This window comes from Zalophus californianus, chromosome 14, assembly GCF_009762305.2.
Source record: "Zalophus californianus isolate mZalCal1 chromosome 14, mZalCal1.pri.v2, whole genome shotgun sequence".
Lineage (NCBI taxonomy): Eukaryota > Metazoa > Chordata > Mammalia > Carnivora > Otariidae > Zalophus > Zalophus californianus.
Genome location: NC_045608.1, coordinates 37,125,063 through 37,149,666, shown reverse-complemented (window position 1 = coordinate 37,149,666; position 24,604 = coordinate 37,125,063). Strand labels below are relative to the sequence as shown.

Genomic DNA, 24,604 nt, shown 5'->3' with positions numbered 1-24,604 from the left:
TTCATCAGGGATATTGGCCTGTAGTTTTCTTTTTCTATAGTGTCTTTGTCTGATTTGGTATCAGGGCAATGCTGTTTTTCTTCCTCTCCCATGTTGTGAAATAGTTTGAGGAGAATAGGTATTAACTCTTTAAATGTTTGGTAGAATTCACCTGTGAATCCATCTGGTTCTAGACTTTGTTTTTTGGGGAGTTTTTTGATTACTGAATCAGTTTTGTTACTAGTAATTTGTCTGTTCAGATTTCCAATATTTTCTTATTCAATTTTGGAAGATTGTATGTTCCTAAGAATTTATCCATTTGTTCTCAGTTGTTTAGTTTGTTGACATAATTTTTTTGTAGTATTCTCTTATAATCCTATTTTTGTAGTGTTGTTACTTCTCTTTTGTTTCTGATTTTATTTCTTTGTGTCCTCTCTCTTCTTGATGAGTCTGGATAAAGGTTTATCAATTTTGTTGATCTTTTCAAAGAACCGGCTCTTGGTTTCATCGATCTTTTCTATTGTGTGTGTAGTTTTTTTGGGGGGGGGGTCTCTATGTCATTTATTTCTGCTCTGATATTTTTTATTTCCTTTCTTCTGCTCACCTTGGGCTTTCTTCTTTCCCTAGTTTCTTTAGATGTAAGGTTGGATTGTTTATTTGAGAGTTTTCTTGATTCTTGAGGTAGGTGTGTACCAGCATACATTTCTTTCCTACAACTGTTTTTTTCTGTCCTAAAGATTTTGAATTACTGTGTTTGCATTTTCATTTGTCTCTGAATTTTTTAATTTCCTCTTTGAATTCTCTTCTTGACCCATTTACTATTTAGTAGCATGTTGGTTAGCCTCTATGTGTTTGTGTTTTTCACTTGTGTGTGTGTGTGTGTGTGTGTGTGTGTGTGGTTGATTTCCTGTTTCATACCATTCTGGAAAGGATACACAATACAGTTCCAATCTTAAATTTATTGGGACTTGTTTTGTGGCCTATCATGTGATCTAGTCTAGATAATGTTCCACGTGCACTTGAAAAGAATGTGTATTCTGTGGTTTTGGATGGAATGTTCTGTACATGTCTGGTTTATCTGGTTTAATATGTCAAAGACACTGTTTCCTTACTTTCTACCTGGATATTCTATCCTTTGATGTAAGTGGGGTATTGAAGTCCCCTACTATTATTGTATTACTGTCAATTTCTCCTTTTATATCTGTTAATATTTGTGTTATGTATTTAGGTGTTTCAGTGATGGTGCATAGATATTTACAATTGTTATATCCTCTTCTTGGATTGACCCCTTATCATCATGTATTGCCTTTCTCCTGTCTCTTGTCAGTTTTTGTTTTAAAGTCTATCTTGTCTAAGTGTTGCTTTGTCCCCCCACTATATTTGCATGGTATATCTTTTTCCATCCCTTCACTTTCAGTCTGATGTGTTTTTAGTTTTGAAGTGAGTCTCCTGTTGGGATCATATAAATGGGTCTTGTTTTTTATCCATTCTGCCTCCATATGTCTTTTGATTAGAGCGTTTAGTCCATTTACATTTAAAGTAGTTATTGCTATTTTGTTCATTGTTTTTAGTGGTTTTTGTAGCTCTTCTCTGTCCCTTCTACTCTTGTTCTCTTTTTTTGCAGTTGAGGACTTTGTCGTGTTTGACTTTCTTTCTCCTTATATATCATATGTTTTGGGATTTGGGTTGCCATGAGGCTCATATGTAGGATCCTAAGTATACAGCAGTGTATATTAAGTTGATGGTTACTTAAGTGTGAATACATTCCAGAAGAACTCTTTTGGTCTCTCCTCCTTTTATGTGTATGCTCATATTTTACATCTTTTTAGTCATAATCTTCTAATTAAGACCTTTTGGTTTCCATTTAAAGTAGTCCCTTTAACAGTTCTTATAAGGCGGTTTAGTGAGTTTGGGAAATTCTCTCTCTCTAAATTCTGAATGATGACCTTGCTGGCTAGAGTATTCTCGGTTGTAGGTTTCTGCCTTTCAGCTATTTGAATACGACATGCCACTCCCTTAAGGACTGCAAAGTAGTTGCTGAAAACTCAGCTGATAGCCTTATAGGGTTTCCCTTGTACATAACATTTTGCTTTCTCTTGCTGCTTTAAAATTGTCACTTTGGGGCGCCTGGGTGGCTCAGTCGGTTAAGCAGCTGCCTTCGGCTCAGGTCATGATCCCAGGATCCTGGGATTGAGCCCCACATCGGGCTCCCTGCTCGGCGGGGAGCCTGCTTCTCCCTCTCCCTCTGCCTGCCTCGCTGCCTACTTGTTCTCTCTCTCTATCTCTCTGCCAAATAAATGAATAAAATCTTTAAAAAAAAATAAAAAATAAAAAAATAAAATTGTCACTTTATCTTTAACCTTTGACATTTTAATTTTGTGTTCAGGTGTGTTCCTTGTGTTCATTTTGTTTGGAACTCTCTGTACTTCTGAAATCTGGATACTTTTACTTCCCCAGTAGCTATTATGTCTACAAATAAGTTTTCTGCTCCTTTCTCTCTGTTGTCGTCATCTTTGAGGACCCCTATAATGTAAATGTTCACTTGATGTTGTCCAAGAGAGCCCTTAACCTATCCTCATTTTCTTAAATGCTATTTTCTTTTTGCTCTTCAGCTGGGGCGCTTTCCATTACCCTGTCTTTATCACTGATCTGTTCTGCATCTGTTCATCTACTATTGATTCCCTGAGTGTATTTTTTTAGTTATTAATTTCTATTTTGATTGGTTCTTTTTTATATTTTCTGCCTCTCTATTGAAATCCTGAGTTCTTCCACTCTTCTCTCCAGTCTGGTGAGCATCTTTAGGATCATTATTTTAAATTCTGTTAGACATATTTATCTCCATTTCATTTAGTTCTTTCTCTGAGTTTTTGTCTTGTTTTGTTGAGAGCATATGCCCCTGTCTTTTCATTTTGCTTGAATTTCTGTGTTTGATCCTCTGAATTAGGTGGAATAGCACTTCTAAACTTGAAAGAATGGTCTTGTGTATGGTCATCTGTGTAGACTGTGTGTGCCTGGTGACTTTGGCTGGCTGACTGGAGCTGTGTCTGGTGTGGGCGGGGGATCATGTGACACTCCGGGCTAGGGTTGCCCCAGTGTGATGGCCAGAGCTGATATGGGCATGGGCAGGGCTGTCCCAAAGTGCTTCAGGTAGAGGGCACCCGGGGCAGGATAGCTGAAGCTGAAGTGGATGTGGGCTGGTGGGGGGGGTGGTTTCAGGGCTCTCTGTGCAGTGCACAATCTGGTGGGGTGGCTATAGCTGAGGCAGAGGTAGGCCAGGGGGACCTGGGGTGCTCTGTGCATGGGGCACCTTGGCAGGAGAGCTGTAGCTGATGTGGGTATTGGCTCAGGCAGTTCCAGATCTCTTTGGCCAGAAGGCATCCTTGGAAAACAGCTGAAGTCAAAGTGGGTGCAAGTCTGGGTGTCCCAGCGTGCTCAGCACAGGGGCGACCTAGTGGGCAGCTAGAGCTAAGGCTGGCACAGGTCAGGCTGTCCTGGGACACTCTGCACAGGGGCTGCCCTGGTGCTGTGGCCGGAACCAAGGCAGGTATGGGCTGGGGATTCTTGGTCATTCTGCGCATTGGGCACCTCGGTGGGGTGGCTGGAGCCAATGTGACATGAACCAAGAGGGCCCAGTGTGCTCTGCACCAGGGTGCTCTAGCAAGCAGTCTGGAGCTGAAGTGGTACAGACATGGCATGTTCCGGGGTGCTTTGTGCCTGGGTCACCTTGTTGGGATGGCTGGAGCTATAGTGAGCACTGACCGGGGGTGTTCCAGTGTACGCTGTGCTGGGGCCACCTTGGTGGGATGGCTGGAGTGGTGTGGGCTAGTGGGCTAGCTCAGTGAGGCAGTGGGCCAGCAATGGTGCCTGTACCTTTCTCCCATCTACACTATTAAGGTAGATGGGGAACATAAACCATGGTGCTCGCCAGCCCCTCCAACCTAGAGAGAAATCCAGCAGCTGCCTCACTGTTTGCTGGGGTTTTAGGGCTGGCTCTTTTCTAGGCTAGAAAAAAAAAAAAGCCATGGGGCTTTTTTTCTGTGCTCCAGGACACCCAGGGCTACTGTGAGCTAGGGACCCAGTGCTGAGGCGGCAGGTCAACTACAGCACCTGGACCCTGCTCCTGTCTGTGCTATCAGGGTGTTCAGAGGAGCGTAAACCATGGCACTTGCCAGCCCCTCCGACCCAGAGAGAGTTCCAGCAGCTCTCCCATTTGGAGTTCTAAGGCTGGATCTTTTATATACTAGTTGCTCTTTTAAACCACGGCTTTTTTTCTGTGCCCTAGGGCAGACAAATCTGCTCATGGTCCCTCAGTGCTGTCCCTCCCCACTGCGGTTCACAGGGATGGGCCTTCCTTTCATTACCATGTATTCAACTCCCTTGCCATTTTTTATGTGCTCTGTTGTACAGAAGCCATTCCGTCAGCCCTCAGTTCTTCAGGAGGAATCGCTTTATAAATAGGTGTAGATTTGGTGTGTCCGTGGAGAAGGTGAGTTCAGGGTCTTTCTACATTGCCATCCTGGACCAGACTCAATACTTTATTTTTATGAAACTCAAATGCAAAACATGAAAAACTGTCAAGTAATCAACAGAAGACTCAATGTTTATGAAGAAAAAGAAAGCCAATGAATTCAATTTACATTTTAAACTATTTAATATATTTATTGTATACATGGTTTTAGTTAACCTCAGTGGAAAATGAAATCAGAACTGAAGAGATTTTAATGCACAAAAACAATTCTCAAAATATAAGCAATGATTCCCAACTGGGGAGTTTCTCTGAAGTTCAGGGTTCAGGCCCAGGACAAGAGTGAGGGAAAACTCCCTGTAGGTCAAAAGCTCTGCTGAAGTCATAGGATTGTACTTGTGGGCCCTTAATCAGAGTGAGCTTTCTCAAACACCCCCGGAAGGAGGTCTGGCTGTTCAGGCAGTTTTGCTTTACATCAGCTGTTAAAGAAGAAAGCAGAGTCTTGTTTAATTTTGTTAAATGACATGGATAGCACAATAGGAACAAAAATAATATCAAGTGGTTTCTCTATCAAAATTAGAATATTCTCCCACATATGTTATTCGGGGATAATGCAATGAAAACAATTTAAGTCACAACTGTGCCTTAACTGAGTCACAACTTATTTATTATTTGTAATAATTACTTGGAACATCTGAAATGCATAATTCAAATCCAGCATCACTGTGAGAAGATAAGACCATGTTTGTCCCCTAAAATGATTTCCTACTCTGGGGGTCACCTAAGATGAGTCACCTTGGTTAAGTCATATAGCTTACTTTACAAGGCATCCAATATTCCCAGAGTCTTAACTAAGGGTGAATTTATGTGTGTAGATATTTTAATTTTTCCAAGAATTCCTAGGTATTTGAAATAACCTTTCTAAAAATGTAAAGGATTTGTTATCCAAACCATGTATTTTTCTTAGTCTCTATTCTATATCCACCTGATCTAAAACTTCCCTTAGTGACAATGCCACTTAAAAGTGAATGGGCCAAGCAGACATCCATACGTACCAGGATAGCCACCGACATAAATGGGATTGTTGGTGTCTGCTGAGGTGGACTGGGTGTGTGGACTCTCAGCACGAACTACATTCCCATCAACAATTAGAACCAAGCGGTGTTTGCTTTTCTGAGCTTGAAGTGTGTGCCATTTTCCATTGCAGACAGTATTGGTAGCTTTGGGCTTGTATGTGGCTGTTATCCTACCGGCACCATTGTTAACATGAAACAAGATCTAAACCAGCAAAACACAGGCAGATATCTTGGTGAATTCTTCCATATTTAAGGAACACAATCCATTTATATAATGCTCTTGAAATAGATAAAAATCTCAAAATTCTGCTAAAAAGGAAGGCAAACTATGAAAAACTGAAAGGATTCAGATTTTATTACTCCCCAAATTACAGAAAAGACCAATGACCACCTCCATGGGAATCAGCCTGAGCCACTGCTTTTTTGCATTATGTCCTCCAATCAGTGGCTCATTTTCAGGATAGCAGGAGCTGTTGGGTTGACTGAGGGTCAGTTAATAGCAGGTGACTAGCACCTATGAAGAGACATTTACTCACTGTCTTCTGACAGACTGTAGATGCTCTACCACAGCACGTGGTAACACAAAAAAATCTATGATGTGCAACAAAAGATGGCAGGGAAGACTTGCAAGTACACCGTTGTAAGGTGCTTATGCTATATGGGAGGGGGCCCAGTGTATTTCGAGGTAGACTGTAACAAATTATAGATGTAGATTATAAACCCTTGGGCAACAGCTAAGCAAAGTTTTAAAGGAAAAATAAGCTAATAATAGAGGTAAAATATACATCAGAAATTACACTTTTGGCAACTGTTACACTTCTGATGACATTTTCAGATGTCACATTTTTTCAAAATTCTTTTGAAGTGCAGATTAGGAAGCATTTGGTGTAAGCCACAGCGCAGAGAGGCAAGCAGTGTGCTGGAGAGGCAGCTTTGTGTAGACAGGGGGTGAAGAGCTGAAGCGTAAGAGATGCTTTCTTATAGCCTCCTCACCCCCATGCTAGGATGTCCTAGGAGCCAGAAACCCCACAGGGAATAAGCCGAATTACTAGAAACAAGCAAATAAGATTGGGAGAAATCTAGTGCAAAAAGACTTGTTCCTTCCCTTACAGGTGGCAGTAGCTTAAGAAGATTCAAGCATTAGTCCCAGAGCAACACAAGTTGACCCCAGTGCAAGAGAAATGGTGCAAAGTGCAGCTAGGTAGAGAGAGGACTTGAAAGACCTCTTCCATTCCCCCACGGCCTAGGAGGGGGCTGGCAGAAACTCCCCAGTTCTCAGATGGCCCTCGGGGGGGCACAGAATGTGGCCAAAGAGGCAGCAATGCCCCTGACCGGAGGGAAGCCTCATCTGCCGAGGATGTTGGCCACGTCTCCAGGCTCAGCCCCCACACACTGGTGATGCTGAGACCTCAGACTACTCATTACAACTGGCCAGGGACAACGGGCCTCTGGCGCAAAAGACAGAGGTTGTGCCCGAAAACCAGGAGACTCAAGCCATACCTCGACTACTGTCAGGAGAGAGCTTGCAGAAAAGAAAAAGGACAAGAAGCACTCTTCCTTCCCACCTTGCCTGCGGCCAGACAGCCCCAGTGGGGCGAGGAAGGAAAATGAGAACCAGGAGAAACTCTGGAAGCAGTTCTGAAGCGAAAGAGACTAAGGTACTCCTAATTGTTGGATTTATTTTGTTCCCAAAAATGAGAAGGACTGAAGGCTGAAAAGCAAGGGTGGAATAGTTACAGAAAAAATTTGTTTTTTGCATTAAAAAAAAATTAGATGATGGTATATCCATCACGTGGAATTCTGTGCCATAAAAAGCAATGAACTGTTGATACACACAACCCGGTCAACTACCAGGAAATGAGGCTAAGTGTAAAAAGCCAATCTCAAGAGGATATAGACTGCAACATATGGTTTATATAACAATCATGAAATAACAGCAGCAGAACAGATTCATGGTTGCCCAGGGCTAGGGAGAGAGCTGGTGTGGATATGAAGGGATAGCTCCACAGAGCATTGTGGTAATGATACAATTAAGTGTCTTGATTGTGAGGGTGGATACATAAAGCTAAACAAGATACATATGATAATATTATATAAAGCTACACCCACCCACACAGACACACACACACACACACACGTGTACATATACAACTAGTGTAACTGAAAAAAGTCTGGATCCTGCCAATGTCAGTTCCCTGGATTTGATGTTGGATAAGAGTTATGTAAGCTGCTAACACTGGAGGAGCCTGGGGGAAGGGTGCAAGAAGACCTCCCTGTACATGTTACTATAACTTGCTCTCAGTCTATATTTCCAAATAACAAGTTGACAAATATTAGGGAGGGTAAGAGCATCAGATTGGCAACTTTCAGATGGTGTATTATAGTTGTAATTTTGCTTTAAATTTAATTTCAATTTTTTTTTTGTCATTTGTAATCTTTTTAGGATTAATTGAACCTTTTCTCCACTCCATTGAAATGGATCATTGGAAATTTGGATCTAGGTATTTCGGCTTGTTTCTCAGTTGCTCTGTTTCTGACACTGGGGTAAGCAGGAACCCCATCGAGATCAAGCACCTACCTTGCCATTTACAATCTCTAATCCAATGGCATCTACTTTGGCGCTGCTGATCCCCAGGAGGACACCGTTCTCAGAGGTGGTACGAAATTCCAGTGTGATGTTTACATCTGATCGGACTTTGTAGCCTTCCTTGACTGAAAAATACAAAGATAACCCCCAGTTGGGAGTGAGCCTGGCCCAAGAAGGCTCAGGGTCAAAGAGGTCATGGGCTGGCTGTCTGGCTGTGCATTTTGGCTCCTGGCTCAGGAGGCCTGGCTCTAGCTCTTTCTCTGATCCAGCTCCATCCTCACCAGCAAGTCACTTCCACCCTCTGAGCCTCAGCTTCCTCATCTGTAAGATGAAGTGATGCTATTAAAGAAGACCTACGCCATCATCAGGGCTAAGCCAGACTAGAGTCGAGGCAGGCCCATCCTTTCATCTAGAGCCACAGAGGGGGAAAAACCAGAAGGATTTGATCCATATAATCCCATCATCATCCAGCAGGGAGAGTCCACTCTATTTTCCCAATACTGGGTATGTCATCATATACTAGCATCCATACTAGGTGTTTCTAAAGTGGGGATTTAATGAAATGGATATTTTATTTAGGCGATGGGAAAGCTGAAAAAGCAAACTGGGGCTATGTAGCAGGCAGTCGTTCAGTCCAGGGTTAAAGGGGAACTGGGAGCAGGTGGGGTGACCAGAGCTGGGAAGCACTGAGTGAGGGGTGCATGCTAGCTCTGCCCCCTGTCCACCTGCCCCTGACTCCCCCTGACTCCCGCCAGGGCCTCCCTGGAAGCCAGATAAATGCGGCTCCCTGCGAAGAAGGCGGAACAGAGGCCAAGAGGAGCACTGTCCTGAGTGCAGATAGGAGGTTAACAGCAAATCGCGACACCAAATGGAGAGGGAACGCCAGATACGTTACAAAGGCTAGTTCTAAACCTTGAGGAATTTACATTCTAAGGCACTTTAGACATTTAAATTCCTCTACTTAGGATCAATATTTTCAACAGTCTCAATGGAGTCAGTTTCTTCATCAAACCTGACTTGCATTTGGCTGGGTGGTCTAGATATTTTATGCTGACTTTGTCAAAGGCCTTTATTAACTTGAGCAGAGACAATATGCGTTACATAAATTTAGGGGAAATGCAGATGAAACCGGTGCCACATGTGTGCCCTCTGCCAGGAGGTACAGCACTGCTGCGGGGAGCAGGCTTTGTATTAGCGTTGAGAAATCCTGATAAACTGGAACACTAAATTAACTGTGGTCTTGGCGCAGCCTTGTCTGGGAGTCCTGCCCTAGCATATCATTCTCGGGTCCCTATCTAAGTGCAGCCTAACCCCAAAGGTTCCCTTCGTGTTGATAATACATACCAAGAGCTGCATATCCCCTTCCTTCAAAGAAGGTTCCTTCCTGGGCCACTGTATAGCACCTGGTTACTGCAAATGCAGACACTGGGCTGTCCTTGTCCAGCTGTCTGCCATTCACTGTCACCTCCCCAATGCAGGCGGGGACACTGTGGGTGACCTAAACCAAATGAAAGGACAATAGATGCTCTAAGTTTAATGAGAAGGGCCAGGGTCAGTCTTTCCTATACTTCAACAAAACATTAAAATATGAGCTTTTGGTTTTTAAAATCGAATTTTCACAATAGTTTACATAAATGTTTAATTGAAAGCTACTAGCTAGTAGTATCTTGGCTAATAATGCAGTAAAAGTGTTCTCTATTATTTGGATTAAGTAGTGTGGAAATCAAGAATGCTGGGTTTTCTAATCTGCAAATACAAATCCACTGGACTTCCCTGACTCGTACCAAGGCCAAATGGCTGTGAAAAGGGAAATGTTCATTCACTAACAGGTAGGAAAGACTGGCTGAGCTTCAAGGGCTTCCAAGGGGAAGCCCAAACACCCAATATGGGGATGAGGTTTAAAAGGTTTGTATCATGCAGCCAAGCCGCAGGCTCAAACAAGATAATTTAACAAACATTTTCCTTTACAAAAGAAACAAGATAAAAACACAGCTACAATAAAGGTAAAATGGGCTCTGAACAGAAAACGCTGCTTACATTCCCAATGTTCCTGGCCCTGTGCTCAGGGGGAAGGCCCCCGAGATACAGCTTTCCTTCCACATCCAACATGGTCCCATCTCCCACAGCAGTCACCATGGGGGATTCCTGGCCGTCGACCGTTATGAAGCCCTTTCTTTTAAAGTGCTCTGTCTTGACCTAGAACAAAATGAGAATATCCAGTTTTTAAGGAATCTGAGAAAACATTAACAGATGTTTGTTTGCAACATCCATTCATTATAGCTGTAAATAACCTGAATGAGATCCTAAAGGATGGCTCCAAATTTTACACAGTTGGTGTTGAGGAGCTTCTCATCAAGTCGAGAACATTTCTGGTACCTTTTCATTCATTCTACCAACATCTGTTCAGTGCCTGTTAGGTGTCAGGCACTGAGCTAAGCCCTGGTGATACTTCAGGACGTCGCAAAGGTCCCGGCCTGCAAGGAGCTTATAGTCTACAGGGGAGATACTAGACACAAAGCAAGCGAGGTCATTTCATGACCGTGAAGTGGATGGAATAAAACTTAGCATGAGTGATCACAAGCTTCCTGAGAACATACCGTGTGCCACCTGCCATCACTGATCAGTGCAGGGTGGGAGACCTTCGTTCTGCCTTTCCCAAGATCAAACAGGAAGTGAAGGTGGCCCCCATGTAGCTGGAGCGTGGCATAATCAACTTGGTTCTGATGAGCCATGTAGTAAATCAGACCGCTGGAGGCAAATGTTCGGATACTTAGCTGAACTGAGAGCCTGGAAAAAAAAAAACAAGAGCTCAGCCCTCAGAAAGGAATAAACTTTCACTTTTACTTTTAAAAATAACCTCAGAGAGAGAACCCAGTAGTTGTTTCAACCTTTATATTGAACATCTCGGCAGTCATTCATTATTCATTCATCCATCCATTCATCCAATTAAGAGTTACCCCATATGTATATCTGCCAGGAACTGTTCTAGATGGTGAGGCTGAAGCAGTGAACAAAGAGGAATGTCCTTTCTCCCATAAAACTAATACTAGAAATCTATTCGATCAAATTGGGTCATGAAAGGCAAACTGGTGGTTATTTCTATTAAGTAGTCAGGCAGGAAGCTCTGAACGACAGGAGCAAGCCCCACAAAGCTCAGCAGGATAGACCAGCATTTTGTTTTCGGACAGCACGGAGTATGTGAAAACAATGGCCTGATTTGGCGGGACAGCCAGGAACCCCCTAGCAGGGCTCCACGGCCGATGGCGGCACACGGCCACCGATGGGGGCTGGCATCTGGGCGGCCGCCCACAGATGGACACACAGCATCACCACAGTGCTCAGGGATGGGGACAGGAGGGTGTGGCCCTGCCCTCGCAGATGAGGGGCTCTGAGAGGCAGTACTTAGATCTGACGTGCAGAGGGGAGTGCGCGGGGCTTGGTTTACATTTCCGAAGGAAGCTGTGCTGGGAAGAAGCCACCCGTGAGGCCGGGGTGGCAGCAGGCATGAGGCAGGGAGCTGTTGCAAGAGTCCAGAGGCCAGGTCGTGGTGGCTCCAACCAGGGCGATGTGGGGGATCTAGAGGGGGTGAGCTAATTCACAAAATGTTCCAGAGGAAGAAGCAATAGGACTTGCGGACGGACTGAATTTGGAGAGGCAGGGAACGAGAGTAACCATCTCTAGGTTAGGGCCCCAGGCACCCAGGGGAGCGGTGCTGATGGCTACAGAAATGGCAAAGACGAGGACAGCAGGTCTGGGGGAAGACTGAACTCTCCTTGGTATGTCGATGTGGAGGGGCCCATGCCAATGCACAAGGAGGCGTGGAGGAGCCGGCCGGGTGTACGCCTCCTGAGTCTGAAGCAGACGTCAGGGCTAGACATGTGGGTGCTGGTGCAAATAAATGGTATTTTAAAGCCACTGAAATATGGAAGTTCACCTAGGAGAATACACAGAAGAGGGCCTGGGCCTTCTCGGGGGGAAGAGGAGCCAGCAAAGGAGACTGAGCAGGGGGGCACAGGGAGAGCAGGAAATCAGGAGCGTGTGGGGCTAAGACAGCCCAGTGCATGTGATAATGCTGAGGGCCCAGCAAGGAAGGCCTCACGGGGATGTGGCCACAGCGGGGCTGCAGTAACTGTGGCAAGAGCAGTCAAGAAGTGAGGGGGGGCTGACTGGGTGTGGGGGGAGGAAAGGGGGCGGGGGGAGGCAGTCTGCCACAGAAGGCAGCCTTTTTTGTTGTTGTTGTTTTTAAAGCAACTCTTTCAAGGAGTCTTGAAATACAGCCAGGATACTGTGGGGGTAGGGTGGGATGTGGAGTCTCTTAAGAGTTTAAGTTAGGAACTACCAGACAGGGAATGGTTACCAGCGTAAACACAGTGCCTGGGTTTGAATCCTAGTTCTGCTGTGTGCCCTGAGCAGGCGACTTCACTTCCCTGTACCTCAGTTTCCTCATCTATAAAATAAAGAGCATACCTTCCTCATAGGATAATTATGGGACGGAGTTGGGGTGTATGTATGAAATACTGAGGCAGTCTGGGCACAAGTGTTTGCTCCTCTTGTTAACACTGATGCTGATGAGGGCGATGGCTCTGAGAGAGGTGATGGGCTCCAGAGGGCAAGCGAGAGGGGCCAGTAGCACCCCTCCTCTGTGGTAGCAGGGGAAGAGGTACAAGGGTGGGGACAGAGGCAGGGAGGGGGGTTGCTCTTTTTGGTAGTGGACAGATGAGGGATTTCTCTCTGTTCCCTGAGGCGGTCATGGGCTGGGGCATGGAGAGAGGCTGTGGGAATGTACAGAGTTTTGAGATAAGAGAAGCTATGAGAAGTAAAAAAGCGTGAACGTATGAGAGAACCGTATTGGCTCCCCGTGTAATCTGGAGGTTCCATCTGAAATCACTGGCTTCAGGTCAAACCAGGGAGGAAAGAGATACACACTTCTACAGCCTTGACCCCCAGTTTGGGTTCTGGCACGGATTAGCCAAGTAGGAGTTCTCCCCAGGGCCAGTGAACAAAGGAACATGGGTATTAATGGCCTAGGCCCATCTGGTTTGGGGATAAACTGTGCTGTGTGGGGTGCAGAGGGAGGTGGTGGTGAGAAAGCATGAGGGCTTTGAGGTCTTGGTCCAGTTGAGGAGCTGCTGGGATGGGAAGCAACAGTAGCGAGAAGGAGGAGGGACTGATTAAGAGGATGCTTCAGACAGAGATTTTGGAGGTGGGATGGGTATTGACAAAGTGGCCCAGGGTATGATCATGGGGAATGGGTGGCTGAGGAAAGCCCCCTGAAAGACAGGAGCCAGAGGACTTGGAAGGTCAGATGCGGGCTGGTTGAAGTCCTGGAGAATGATGGCCCCAGCTGTGGAACAAAGACACTGAGTCAAGCTCTGAAGCCAGCGGGATGGGGTCAGTGACCACAAGGGGCAGTAGTGACGGGTGCAGCCTGAAGCACTTGGAGAAGAGGAGGAATGTGGAATCTGGAGGAACCTTGACCAGTCCCAGGCCTTCTCCGAGGGATGTGGACTGGCTTAGCTGAGGGAAGGTCCTTGGGGACAAGGAGGTATGAGGGCGAGAAGGGTCGGGGGCGCACTGGTGTGGCACCAGGGAGTTTGAGGGGCACAGTGAGAGAGTTTGGGGGGACAATTTGATCAGATTCGTAAGTGCTTACAATACAGTAGGGTTGAAAGTCCAGATGAGGATAGATCCAGAGGACTTGAGATTCTAGAACAAGAGTGCTTTAGAGAGAGAACCTACCTATGTACTTTCCTACATTCACACAGAGAGGCAGCAACCGGCCTTCACCAGAAGGGGTAAGGACAAACCACAGGAACCCCAATGAAGCACATTTGAAGCGTCTACTGTGCACAAAGGCTGCATTCCTGTCCTCCGCCTTCTTGCTGCTAAAGAATACCTCCCAGGTTCATCTCTCAGTGAGACACCTAATAGGGACTTTAGAACAATACCCACCTCTTTCTGACAGCCAGCTGATTGAAAGGCAACACGAAATGGCTGCTTTGCATGAGACCAAACTGGTGAGCACTGGGGATATACTCTGGGGCTCTGTCCACAGCACACCGTTCCTGTAAGAGATGCAGACGGACCCTCACCACACAGAGCCAGGGCCGCCACTAACATGTACACAAGTTTTTCCATGAAGAAGACCTCTCTGAAGCAACTGAATCAGAATACCAACAGCTACAAATATGTGTTGGCACAGACTTAATCTTTGCTTTAAATAATTAACTTGCTATCTCTTTATCTCTGAGAAGGCAATTGGAGCTTCTGTCTTTCACCTTAGTCCCACTCAAGTTTGCTTAAAATTCCCCTGAGTTTTCATCCGGAGAAGGGCCAGAGGGTATCAGCGGCTGCAGGAGCAGCTCCAGCACGTGCACCAGGAAACTGGAAGTGCCCACAGGCCCCTTGCCTGGCAGGGTCTCTGAGGGTGACATCTCTAATTCCTCCTGGGCAGTAGCAAGGTACAGCAGAGAGGAGCCCGTGTGGGAGGGGGGTCTGCTTGGAAACCTGCGTCCTGACAGCACCCTCCACATAGTGAGTCCGAACCACATGAGGCCTCAGACTCACAATTCTGGCTTGCAAGCGGTGAGGGGGGCATGTGGTGGTGCTACCAAGAGAGCTGGCTTGAACTCAACAATTGGCTCTGCTTGGAAGGTACTGCTCTTTGCGTGACTGCACCACCACATACTTAGAGTGCATGCTTTTAACCAAGGAAATGGAGAAATCAGAAAAGGGAGAAGAAAATGAAAACTAATAACTGCCATTAAAAATATTTGGTCAATACATATGCAATGGAATATTGCTCAGCCGTCAAAAAGAATGAAATCTTGCCATTGGCAAGGACTTGGGTGGAGCTACAGAGTGATGCTAAGTGAAGTAAGTCAGAGAAAGACAAATACTATATGATTTCCCTTATATGTGGAATTTAAGAAACAAAACTGATGAACATATGGGAAGGGAGAAAAAAAGAGAGAGACTCTTAATGATAGAGAACAGAGTTGCTGGAGGGGAGGTTTGTGGGGGATGGGCTAGAAGGGGGATGGGCATTAAGGAGGGCATGGGATGTGATGAGCACTGGGTGTTACATGCAACTGATAAATTGCTGAACTCTACATCTGAGACTAATGATGTATTATATGTTGGCTAACTGAATTTAAAAAAAAAAAAAAAAGAGTAAGGAAAGCCCCTCTTACCAGACTTGGTAAAGGCTGGGGCTGTGGCAGGAGCTCACTGTCTTCTCTGTCAAGAGCCGGCTTTGGCCTTTCTGAAAGCAAGCAGGCATCCAAGTCCACCTGTTCATTGCCAGCCGCGCTCGTGAAATCCAAATGTCTAGATACAAAGTGTTTACAAAATTAAGATGCTACAAGTCAACACATAAACCAATGTCATTTGACTCTTGAGCACTAACATCCATGCGGAACCGCTCATCTCTTACTCTTACGTTACGGGAACCAAGCTGACCATCTTCCACGGCGACTGGTATCCTCCCGTTTGATTCTTGCCGCCCCCGCCCCTCCAGCCCCTCCCCACGTCGTCCACCTGGCCACCACCCCTCCAGAACCGGCTCAGGTGCCACCAGCGCCTCCTGCAGCCTGGGCCTGGGCCAAGGGAAAGACTGGCTCTGGCCCTCACAGTAGTGCGCACACTGGCCTCACTTAAACACTCATTTCTTTCCTTCTTACAGGTTTACAGCTGCCAGGAAGTCATGAAGTACACTTCTCCTAATTCCCTTTACTCTGTAGCCCTTGCAACATGTCCCATCTGCCTCTACCCTCTTGGCACTTTCTGGGGACATGGCTGTGAACAGCACAGAAACGTTTCTGCCCTATGGAATTCCCAGCCTCATGGTTTTCAGGAAGAAGAAGATGCCAAATCACTTGGTACATTTATAAACAGAACTGGGTGAATAAATAAATCAACTGTACAAATACGTAAACCAAGGCTCTGACATTAGAATTGTGCTGAAACCCAATACACTGTTTTATTCTTTTAAATTTCAAGGACTCTTAAGAGATTCTTTTATAGAGGACACGGTGACCATCAAAGATCCAGGTCCTTATTCGTGGTCTCAAGGCAAAATCAGCAGCCCAGCTAGGAGGGGAACCTCGGTCTCCTGACGCTCAGCGCATGCTCAGTTTCTCCTGGGCAGACTCTGGCTCCGCACCCCCCACCTCCAGCTCATAGCACGGCCTTTATCCCACCAGCACTCTTACCTAGGCAGAGGCTGAGTGAGGAAGAAGTAACCACCCATGGGCACATGTCCATTCTCTTCCTCATCGTGAGCCCCCCAGAGGACACAGACTAACAGTTCTTAATTAGACAGTCCGTGTTTTAGGAGGAACCATTAATAATCTGAAGCTGCAAGTAGCCCAGCTGTAAAGGCTCCTTAAAGCAGTGAGCTCAAGGCAGCAAGAAACCTGCATCACAAAATCTCTGTATTCCCTGAAATGCAGGTCAAAAGTGTATTTGACCTCTGATGTTTATTGATGGTCCTATCGAACTAATGTTCAGTGTTTTGTTTTTTTTTTTAATTCTAGGATTACCAGATCTATCCATCATTCTAATCCAATAAAATCCATTTGGGTGACTGTTGTGATAGAACAATGGGGTTCACTTGTTATTCAGAAACGTAGGATTTTAGGCAATCTCAAACAACAAAATTAGATAGCAGATCAGTGTCAGTACTCAGCAATAAAAGATTTCTAGGAAGTGCAAAAACGTGTTGAGAGCAGTTATACTTACTCCATGTCAAAGATCAGGTTTTTGATACAGCCATGCAACGATCTTCTCATCTTAAGCACTGATGTCCCCTCCCCCTCTGGAATCCCCCCTATGTACAGCTTGGATACATTTATTGTCCTTTCTGCTGAGGGACCCAACTTCATTTCTACAGGATTCATCTCATCCATTTGGACAGTGATAACTCTAAAAGGTCAAAGGAGGGGGAAAAAAAGCTTTTAAATATAATGAAACATAACTGTCTATTTTAATATATAATTCCACAATTTCATACTGAATGAAAAAAGTTCATACTGAAATATAAATTTTTAACATGACACTATATGAATAAAAAGGTGAATCTTGAAAATGAAAACTTAAAATTGAACATTCTCCCCAAATGAATACATGTTATTAAACACTGTTGAGTTCAGTTGCTTTTTGGAGGGTATTGTTCTTTTACTTTATCTGTGATGAAATGTCCAACATGCTTTTAAAATATTTGGTCTATAGTTTTGGAGGGAAATACATAGGGATGTTGATATAACACTATTTTACTATTTGTATTTTACTGTTTACTATGTTACTATTTACTATTTTTTCCATTTGCTTTTTTAGTATTAATGTAATGTTATTTACTAACACTATGGTACCATTTGCCACAGAATGATTCTAAGACAATGTAGACTAGGCCCCAGAAAAGAGCAGGGTTAAGGTTTTTCAATTTTGAAAATTCCACAAATATCTTATTTCAAAGCAGATGAAATTAATTTCCAGGGAGGTATTCTAGCAAGGTTCCAGAATTATTATGGAGCTATAAAATCTCTGAATGCTCATGACCTCATACTAATCATCCCAATCATTTCACTGCAAAGAGTATCCTAACAAGGTTCCTATTGGTGAGGTCACCATGCCCTTGTACATAAATACCTCCCGGTCCTTATCAAGGAAATGGAATGCTCTTGTCCATCGCCATATGTGCCCTTGGGAGCACGCAGGAGAGCTCTTCTCAGGCTTGTTCCATCGCCAGAGTTAACATGCACTTCAATGTGGCCTTCAATCAGCATGATGGAAAAGAATGGCTGGGAAGGTTGCTAAGAGATTTCAGATAGAAAAAAACGTTACTATGTGATTTTTAAAATTATTATCTTATGAAGATAATGGAATATTAATAAGCAATTTATTAAGAATATCACCATCTCCATCTAACACAACTCTTTTATATTTTGTATATGACTTTCTAATCTTTGCTCATATAACTTACATTCGGCATTATGCTCATATCACTAACCATATCAAAGATTTCCACTTCTACATAGCCTTCATACTTTTTATTGCCACACTGTGTGCCAACAAATAGATACATTATAAGTATTGATCAATTTTTTATTAAAAATTTAGTTTCCAATTTTGTGTTACCATTCATAACACTTTTTGCCCGTGAAATTGTTTCTAACATTTCTAAAAGTAGGATTAAAAGGTTGAAGAGTTTGGAAATTATTAAAGCTCTGAGAACTATTTTGCCACATTGAAAATAGCTCCACCAGAACGGGAATAAGAGTGTCTCACAATATCTCTGTGAGCCTTGGATGACCACACACCATGTTACTGACATAGCAGCAAACTCATTAGCAAATGGTTCTGTTGAGAATGGTGGAGGAAAACAGTCTGTCAGTTCTTCAAAAAGTGAACCGTAGAATTATCATGTGACCTAGCAATTCCACTCCTAGGTATATATACTCAAAAGAACTCAAGGTGCTCAAACGAATACTTGTATGTGAGTACTTGTTCGTAGCAGCATTATTCATAATAGCCAAAACATAGATAAAACCACAAATGTCCATCAGTGAATACATTATGCTGTGTACACACAGTGGAGTATCAATTCAACCATAAAAATGAAGTGCTGACACCTGCCACAATGTGGAGGAAGCTCCAAAACACGCTAAGTGGAAGACATGGAAGATCACGTGCTGTGTGCACCCATTTCTATGAAATCTAGAGAACAGGGGAATTCACTCATAGATACAGAAAGAAGACCGGTGGTCACCAGGGATGGGGAGTGACTGCTTCATGGCACAGGCTTCTATTTTGGGTGATAAAAATGTTTTAGAACTAGACAGAGGTGGCCTCACAACATTGTGAAAGCACTGAATGCTACTAAATCGTTCACTTTGAAATGGTTACTTTTATGTTCTATGAATTTCATCTCAACTAGGGAAAAAAGGAAAAGATGGGTGGAGTCCATACACCACTATGTCATTGTTAGATCTTCACCAAGTGGCTCGGGAGGCATGAGGGGTCTGCAGACTGGTGTTCCAGTCCTGGCTCTGACCTAGATCAGTTGCGTGACCTTGGGCAGGTTAACAAGGTTCTCTGAACCCGTTTCTTCCTCAGCAAAATGTAGGAAGCAGCATTCGCCGTGTGTGGGTGTGATAATCACGCAGCAGTATCTGCGCGGTCTCGTGCGCGGCAGAGGACAGCGCGCTGCGGGTGGCGCTGATGTGACCTCTGCTTCCTTAATTAGCGCCGGGTCAAGCCCCTTCAGATTACATGATATAGGCAAGTTTGAGCGCAGGAAAGGGTAAATATCATCTATGCTCTTAAAACGGAACACAAATGTGGAAAACCATCAACTCTCTTCTGCTGGTCCACTGTATTTATCACAGGCCACATTTCTCTTTCAATCCTATTTGTAGATAAGGAAAATTGTACTTCCTGGAGCAGTGTACTAAAAACCTCTACAGGACTTAAGGGTAAAGAGTAACAACCGCACCGTGGAACAAAGCTCAGTTTGTGCTACCTGAATGCGCTTGGAAAGGATTAGAGGTAGACAGCAAGTATCCTCCTTCTCAGTAGCTAGACAAGGAGAATAGACTGTGTCACAGAGAAACCCCTGATTTATAGCGAAAAGACAGTCAGCAGTGTAACTCCTACTTACTGAGATGCACACTCAAACTGGCCACACAGCTACAATAAGTGTTCATGACTAAGTCATTTTCCACCTAGTGTTTCTCGAAATCATTTCCTTCCTTAGCTCCTGGCTGAATAGCAGTAGCATTTGAGCTACTCACCCCATGGGCCTGCAGATGACCCTGCTTCTCCCGCTGCCTGCCCAGGGCAGCCAGGATGATGCCACTGCTGTTCTTGGTGGCAAATGTGACCAACAATTCCGATTCTGGTGACAAAGACTTGGGTGACAGTTCAACGTAGCCGCCTTTCAAGAAGCTAACACTTCGGATAGGCTGGTCGCAAAAGAGGAAGGCACACCGTCAGGCCCACCTGAATGCTGTATCGCCCGTAGTGGGGGTTAGTGCAGGTCTCCCCATCATCCCTTTCCCAACCTCCCCCCACCCCCGACTTAGATTTTGTTACCTCACTATATTGGTAAATCAGTGGACATTTATAGAAACTCATTCCAATATTAATAAAATGCTTCCCACCTCCAGTGTACAGCCTTTTCTCACTCCATAGGAATTTCTGTGTAAATCAAAGGTTGATCTGGATATTTCCAGGTTTTTTATACAGCCCACATAGCTTTTGCTGGTGATGCCTTTCCTGTGGGGAAGGCATGAGAACAAAATTTGCCTTTTATAACTCCATTTTTGGAAGAAGGAATAAAAATAAAAATAGATCTACAAGTAAAGGAGAGCTGCTTCTATATCTCATTCTGCAGAAAAGTCTAGGTCTCTAAGAAGGATACTGATGGTGAAGGCTTCAGGTCAAATGAATACTCTCCTTAGGACCAAAGAAGGGGGTTGAATTCAGTGAGACTAAATGGCTACCTAGATAAAATGTTTACTATTTTAAGGAAAAGTATTATAGTCACTGCAATTTAAATATACTCATTAAAACACAGGCCAATTAGGGGCGCCTGGGTGGCTCAGTTGGTTAAGCATCTGCCTTCGGCTCAGGTCATGATCCCGGGGTCCTGGGATCGAGCCCCACATGGGGCTCCCTGCTCCGCGGGAAGCCTGCTTCTCCCTCTCCCACTCCCCCTGCTTGTGTTCCCTCTCTCGCTGTGTCTCTCTCTGTCAAATAAATAAATAAAATCTTTAAAAAAAAACAGGCCAATTATGAAAGACAGTACACAGTCATAAAGAAAAAAATGGCACACAGACTGAAATCCAGGTTTCATGTAGGGTAGAACATGGACATAAGCCTCCCATGGAAGCAGGTGTGGGCAGTTATTTCCTAGGATCACATGGCTACAGAAGTCACTGGCCGTTGTCCAACTACATAGTTGTGAGCTTTGTCCTGAAGGAATTAATTGCATTTGGTGAAGTCTAGGATTATCCAAATCCCCATTTCTTCGACTCCAAATCAGTACCATATCTTTCTTAACAGAAGTTGCCACACTGCTGGCTGGGGTGAGGCTGTCATGTAATCAAGCTCTCACTTCCCAAATATGGAGATGACTGAACATCTCCAAGCTAGACTCTGAAACATCAACTAGTCACAGGAGACCTTGGAAGTCACATGGTTTCCAGTTAGGGTCTCATCTCATGTTTCTCTCCCTCCGTGTTGAGCAATGAGCTGCAGACCAGTAGGCAACTACTTGATTTAGGACAGATTTTGACCTTTCTGGATCTCCGTTTCTTCCTTTGTAAATGAGGAGGCTGGCCTTGATAGATACCCAAAGTTCCTTCTAGCATAGAAGTCTGTGATTTGGGATATCCTCCTAGAAAATGGGACCTTTTCTCCAGTGACTACATGGTATCCATTTAGGTCCGGTACTTAGAGTACTGATCACAGATTCAGCCTATAGAATACTATGCCAGCCTGAAAAGTATCTTAGATCCGTATGTCCCACTACAGAAGAAATAGCACAGTACTGTTGGGTTAAAAAAACAAAAACAAAAACAAAAAAAACCTGCAGTGAAATGTAGTTGATGAGCCAGCTTGTTGCTACAGGAGCATCCACCCCTGCCGCCACCAGGTGAGGAAACGTTATCTGGAATCTGGGATTAGGAGACGGGCTTCCAGTCCTGGCTCCGTCTTGGCAGAGGGGTAAGACCTGGGGCAAGGGACCAACTCCCCTGAAGTTTAAGTATAACTTATTTCCAAGATGGGCTAGGGGCGTGGTGACTGTGGTGGTAAACTGTGTTCCTTGGAACTTTCTGGCAAAGAGAGGGGTGAGGAGTGGATCTGGGCTGCTCAACTTGCAGCACCCAGAGCGGCTGCCCTTGCACACGGCTTATTGGGGTTCTGCGCCAGAACTTGGCTAGAAGACCGGGCCAGTGCTACTAACTGACCTGAAGACCACCGGACATTTGATAATCCCCCTCCCTGGAATCCATCGTGCCTTGACTGCTGGCCTTTCATAGAGGACATTATTTTTTTTAATGGTGTGAAAGAAACTTAGGGCTTAATTTGTCCAATCCAAAATTATAAAACTGAGGACAATGACCCACAGAAAGCTTATGTCAATTATTAAAGTCAAGTCACAAAGCTAAAACATGAATCAGTGTTACAAAACGATTTCATTGCCTCCTCTGCATCTTTCTTCCACCTTCCTGATGCTGGTCTTTCAACTTTCACGTACATTGTTCATTCTCATCACACAAAGGGGAAATCCAGACAAGTCTGCAGAGAGCATGATTTGTTTGCCCTGAAAAAGATTCTACTAAAATCTCTAGAGAGGAGAACGACTTGTGATGGAAAATGGGGTCGCCAAATACTGTATAATATTAGTAACAATTAGTAATGATTTCCAGATGTTCTAAAGGCAACAAATAGAAAAATCATTAATTTTACTGCAGAAGGGTTTCTTTACCTCCCAATTAATATGACACGTAGCAGTTTGAATCAAGGCAGATGTTGTGGGTTAAAATTTGTCCCCCACAAAAGATGATGAAGTCCTAACCCCCAGTACCTGTGTGACCTGATTTGGAAATAAGGTCGTTACAGATGTAATCAAGTTAAGATGAGGGCATTAGGGTGGTTCCAATAGGACCGGTATCCTTACAAAAAGGGGAAATTTGGACACAGAGAGACACACACAGAGGGAAGACAATGTAATAAGACACGGAGAATGTTATCTCTAAGTTGAGGAATGCCTGAAGTTGCCAGAAGCTAGGAGAGAGGCATGGAACAGATTCTTTCTCACAGCCCTCCGAAGGAAACAGCTTTGCTGACACCCTGATTTTGGACCTGTAGCCACCAGGGCTGTGAGAGAGCACACTTCTGTTGTCTGTCCCCTGGCTTGTGGTGCCTTGTTTATGGCAGCCCTAGGAAGTTAACACATCTGGCAATCACGGGCATAATTATGGCATGTGATATACCTTACAACTCTTGACCTAGGTAATCCACCCACATAAATTGGATCTTTATCTAGACGATTGAGGTCAGAAGATGCTCCTGGAGTTTCACCTTGCTTGGTTTCTCTATAACTGGTGTTATATGCATCAATAACTGCTAGGATTCCTAAAAAGAAGAGACAGGAAAATGAAAATCATTTTCTACCTTAAGGTAAAAACAAAGTTCATTTGTAAGTTCTTTCTTTATAAATTCTTTCACATTCTGCACACTTGACCAGGGAGTATTCTTAACTATTAAAGGACACATGAAAATCCTCTGTACAAAAGTCAATGAATCCAGAATACAGATCACTGAATGACAGCAGTATGTATGTGGCAGGAAAGAGAATGGATTTGATCTTTGATTCCAATTCAGTATTTAATATTAGGTAATACACTGGGAAACTATAAAAAAATAGAATTCTAATATTCCCCCAGCAAAATGTGAATCCTGGCATTTAGTATTTCAAAGAAAACAATGGCTTTCTATCAGAGTATCATTCAAGAGTACCCAAGAAGCTAAAATAAATAAAGACTGCTGATTTTGGAAGGATTTCTTTCTTCCTTCCTTCCTTCCTTCCTTCTTTCCTTCCTTCCTCCCTCCCTCCCTTCTTTCTTTTCTTTTTTTTAAGTTTTTAGAGACAAGAGAGGAGGAGGAGAGGGAGAGAGAGAATCCCAAGCAGGCTACATGCCCAGTGGAGAGCCCAATGCAGGGCTCAATCTCGCAACCCCGAGACCATGACCTGAGCCAAAATCAAGAGTCAGACATTTAACCTACTGAGCCACTCAGGTGTCCCTGCTTTTGGAAGGATTTCTGCTCCGACAAGGGTGACCTGTAACATCTCATTGCCCTTCTGTGTACTTAACTTGCTTTCGGTTTCTCTGGAAGGCGATTTTGTACCAGGTTCCGTTGTTATAGCGTCTGTCTGTAATAAGGGCAAGAGGCCCTGACCCCAGGTCAACTGTAACTCTGACTCTGCCATGCACCAGCTCGATGGATAAAAAGTCTTTCTGTGAAGAAGAGAAAAGAGTTACCCAGGGCTCTATCATTCTCACAGATGCCCTTTCAAGTTGCGGATGGTAGAAACCTTCCAAAGTCAAACTCCAAAAACTGGATCTGGCCCAAAAGTCAGAGGTCTCTGTTGGAAACTGAAGTATCTGGGAAGACTTTCTAGAATACTACACAGATATAAAGGAGAGAAACACACTGTTGCCAAAATCTACAGTAAGAGAAGTGCAATCTTTGTATCTTCTTCATTTAGATCGACAAATGGGCCAGTCCTACAAATAAAACTAGCAGATTGAGAGAAATCACCCCCACAATAGGATAAAAATAACATTAAATTCCTGTAGATGGAATTCAAAGAAGGCCACAGTGATCAGAGTGAACCTGGAACAAGATAAAGTCAAAATTTAATAACAAGTATCATTGATATCTATAAATGATAGGATGCCTCTTTCCTACTTGGTGCTCTCCTGT

The 24,604-nt window shown here is 44.2% G+C and overlaps 1 protein-coding gene across 1 annotated transcript in view; it reads right to left on the bottom strand.

The window, feature by feature from the left end:
• Positions 1 to 4,653: 4,653 nt before the first annotated feature.
• Positions 4,654 to 24,604, bottom strand: part of LAMA1 (laminin subunit alpha 1) — a 170,026-nt gene continuing 150,075 nt past the window's right edge. Inside the window, exons 50-63 of the mRNA XM_027577194.2 lie at positions 23,991 to 24,135; positions 23,110 to 23,251; positions 20,269 to 20,383; positions 19,900 to 20,070; positions 17,756 to 17,919; positions 16,850 to 17,032; positions 15,301 to 15,436; positions 14,060 to 14,172; positions 10,705 to 10,894; positions 10,145 to 10,303; positions 9,452 to 9,605; positions 8,099 to 8,232; positions 5,500 to 5,722; positions 4,654 to 4,923 (exon numbers count right to left, since the gene is read on the bottom strand). Of these exons, the coding sequence (XP_027432995.2) occupies positions 4,763 to 4,923; positions 5,500 to 5,722; positions 8,099 to 8,232; positions 9,452 to 9,605; positions 10,145 to 10,303; positions 10,705 to 10,894; positions 14,060 to 14,172; positions 15,301 to 15,436; positions 16,850 to 17,032; positions 17,756 to 17,919; positions 19,900 to 20,070; positions 20,269 to 20,383; positions 23,110 to 23,251; positions 23,991 to 24,135 (2,190 nt within the window). The 3' untranslated portion in view covers positions 4,654 to 4,762. The remainder of the gene's footprint in view (positions 4,924 to 5,499; positions 5,723 to 8,098; positions 8,233 to 9,451; positions 9,606 to 10,144; positions 10,304 to 10,704; positions 10,895 to 14,059; positions 14,173 to 15,300; positions 15,437 to 16,849; positions 17,033 to 17,755; positions 17,920 to 19,899; positions 20,071 to 20,268; positions 20,384 to 23,109; positions 23,252 to 23,990; positions 24,136 to 24,604) is intronic.